Source organism: Tinamus guttatus, unplaced genomic scaffold (assembly GCF_059628265.1).
Source record: "Tinamus guttatus ecotype Peru unplaced genomic scaffold, ASM5962826v1 Tinamus_guttatus_pri_ptg000104l, whole genome shotgun sequence".
NCBI lineage: Eukaryota > Metazoa > Chordata > Aves > Tinamiformes > Tinamidae > Tinamus > Tinamus guttatus.
In genome coordinates this window covers 4439466-4441515 of record NW_028288638.1, presented here as the reverse complement: position 1 = coordinate 4441515, position 2050 = coordinate 4439466, and the positions used below count along the sequence as shown (strand labels likewise).

At 38.9% G+C, this 2050-nt stretch overlaps 1 protein-coding gene across 1 annotated transcript; it reads right to left on the bottom strand.

Moving 5' to 3' along the window:
* Positions 1 to 550: 550 nt before the first annotated feature.
* On the bottom strand, positions 551 to 1832 carry CCR4 (C-C motif chemokine receptor 4). The gene has a single exon (XM_010211608.2). The coding sequence runs from the start codon at positions 1779 to 1781 to the stop codon at positions 723 to 725; it is 1059 nt and encodes a 352-aa protein (XP_010209910.1). The 5' UTR covers positions 1782 to 1832; the 3' UTR covers positions 551 to 722.
* Positions 1833 to 2050: the final 218 nt, after the last annotated feature.

Here is a 2050-nt window from a genome sequence, read left to right as displayed (position 1 = left end):
GCATTTTTATGTTAATTAAAATACAGAATTGTCATTCTGAAACACAAGAATGAGGTCATTCAAAATGTTTACACACATACCTTACACATCAGTACCTATGGTAACTTGGATGGGAATCTATTTCTAACAAAGTGTAATGCATTAGCTTTGAGTCTTTGTTCACTTAAGACTATGTTTTGTTTCTTTTTAAGAACAGAAGGTGTCATCTCCATGAGATCAACATTCAACAGTTCCAATGGTAACAAATTACTAAGAGCTTGAATGAACAAGTTCAGCGCACATCAGCTGCAGAATAAAAACAAAAACATTCAACCAAACAACAACAACAACAAAAGGTAATAACCATCCTTCTCCTTAATTAAACAGGTGTTTTCCACTTGTCAGTGACAAGAAGCTCTCTCTTCTCTGTCCCTCCATGCAGATCAGCTGGTGAAAGACGAGAAGCACAGCACAGTGCTTTGCAGCAAGCTGAGCTGCTATTACATCTGAGCAGTGACTGGCAATTGGGGCAGGTAAAAATTGCGTGTCCTTCTCTTAGGTTTCACATCTAGGACAGCTTCTGTCACTCTGTTCAGAAAATCTAGAGGCAGAAATCAAAGCTGAAGTAAGTCATTATAAGGCACTAATTTGTCATAAAATGCATGTGCACTTGCTTAGCTTTTGAAAGTTTCAGCTTTTGTCAGTTTGCTTTCTGGAGAGTTCAACAGTCAGTCTGTAACATGCTACAGAGCATCTTGGTCCCCAGTAGACTGTGTGTGGAATGAACTGGTAGATTCAGTGTGGTAAGTGATGTGAACTCCACACCACTTGCAAATATTTGCAGGCAATGGCCAGTTCTTAAAGAGCATCTTCACGTACTTCTTGAATTTTTCTCCCATGAAGAAATAGATGACTGGATTGAGGCAACAGTGTAAAAGGCCTAGGATTTCTGTTACCTGGAAAGCGTAGTCCAGATTTCTGCTCACTTGACAATCCCTAATGATTCCTGCCATTTCCAGTGATTGTAAGAAAATCACAATGTTGTAAGGGGTCCAAAAGAAGAAAAAGACAATCATGACAGCAAAGATCATCCTCACAGCCTTATTCTTTTTCTCATTTCTACAGTGAATTAATGTTTTAATGATCATGGAGTAGCAAAATGCCATAACAATAAAAGGGATTATGAGCCCTAAAATATTGATTTCCAAAGTACAAAAGAGTTTCCATGTTGTGAAATTACCTGGATATCTTGACTTGCAGGTAGTATAATTTTGTTCACTGAAAGATTCTCTAAACATAAGTTCAGGAACTGAGGCTAATAGAGCTACTAGCCATACAATAAGGCTAGTAATGAGGCCATAGAAGGCAGTTCTTGCTTTCAGGGAAAACACTGCACGAACAATTGCCAAGTATCTGTCTATGCTCATAAGCATAATGAAAAATATGCCGCTGTAAAAGCCAACCAAATAGATCCACGAAATGATTTTACACCAGGGTGTTCCAAAAACCCATTGGTCTATTGTGAAATAAGACCAGAATGGCAAGGATAAAACAAACAGCAAATCTGAGATGGCAAGATTGAGCAGGTACACATCAGTCATGCTCTTCAGTCTCTTGTATTTGAACAGGACCACAATGACCAGAATGTTTCCCATTAGCCCAACCAGGAAGACCAGGGTATACAGAACAGGTAGAAAGGAGGCTGCAAACCTCTTGACGCTTTCCTTACTGCATGGTTTTGGAGCATCATTATAATTTTCATAATAGTCATAAAGAGTTGGCTCTATACTCGAGGAACTCATTTTCCCACAGTTCCTGAGGATGAAAGAATATGAAAACAGCAGTGACTTTCAGTTCATCTGAACTATATGTTTACTCCACAAGCTTATATCACGCTGAAGGGAATGTAACTAGCAATGACTGCCTTGTAGTTCTAGCTATGTAGGTTCTTAAATGGTACTTAAGCATTATGGGATACATATAATCACACTTGCAAAAATACAGTCCTAACGTGTGCACGCTGTCCTTGCAACACTATGCAAGTGTGCCAAGTTAAGAACACCGTTCAAGC

Coding starts and splice junctions, on each gene's coding strand:
- CCR4 (XM_010211608.2), bottom strand. CDS start 1,781: ATGAGTTCCTCGAGTATAGAGCCAACTCTTTATGACTATTATGAAAAT.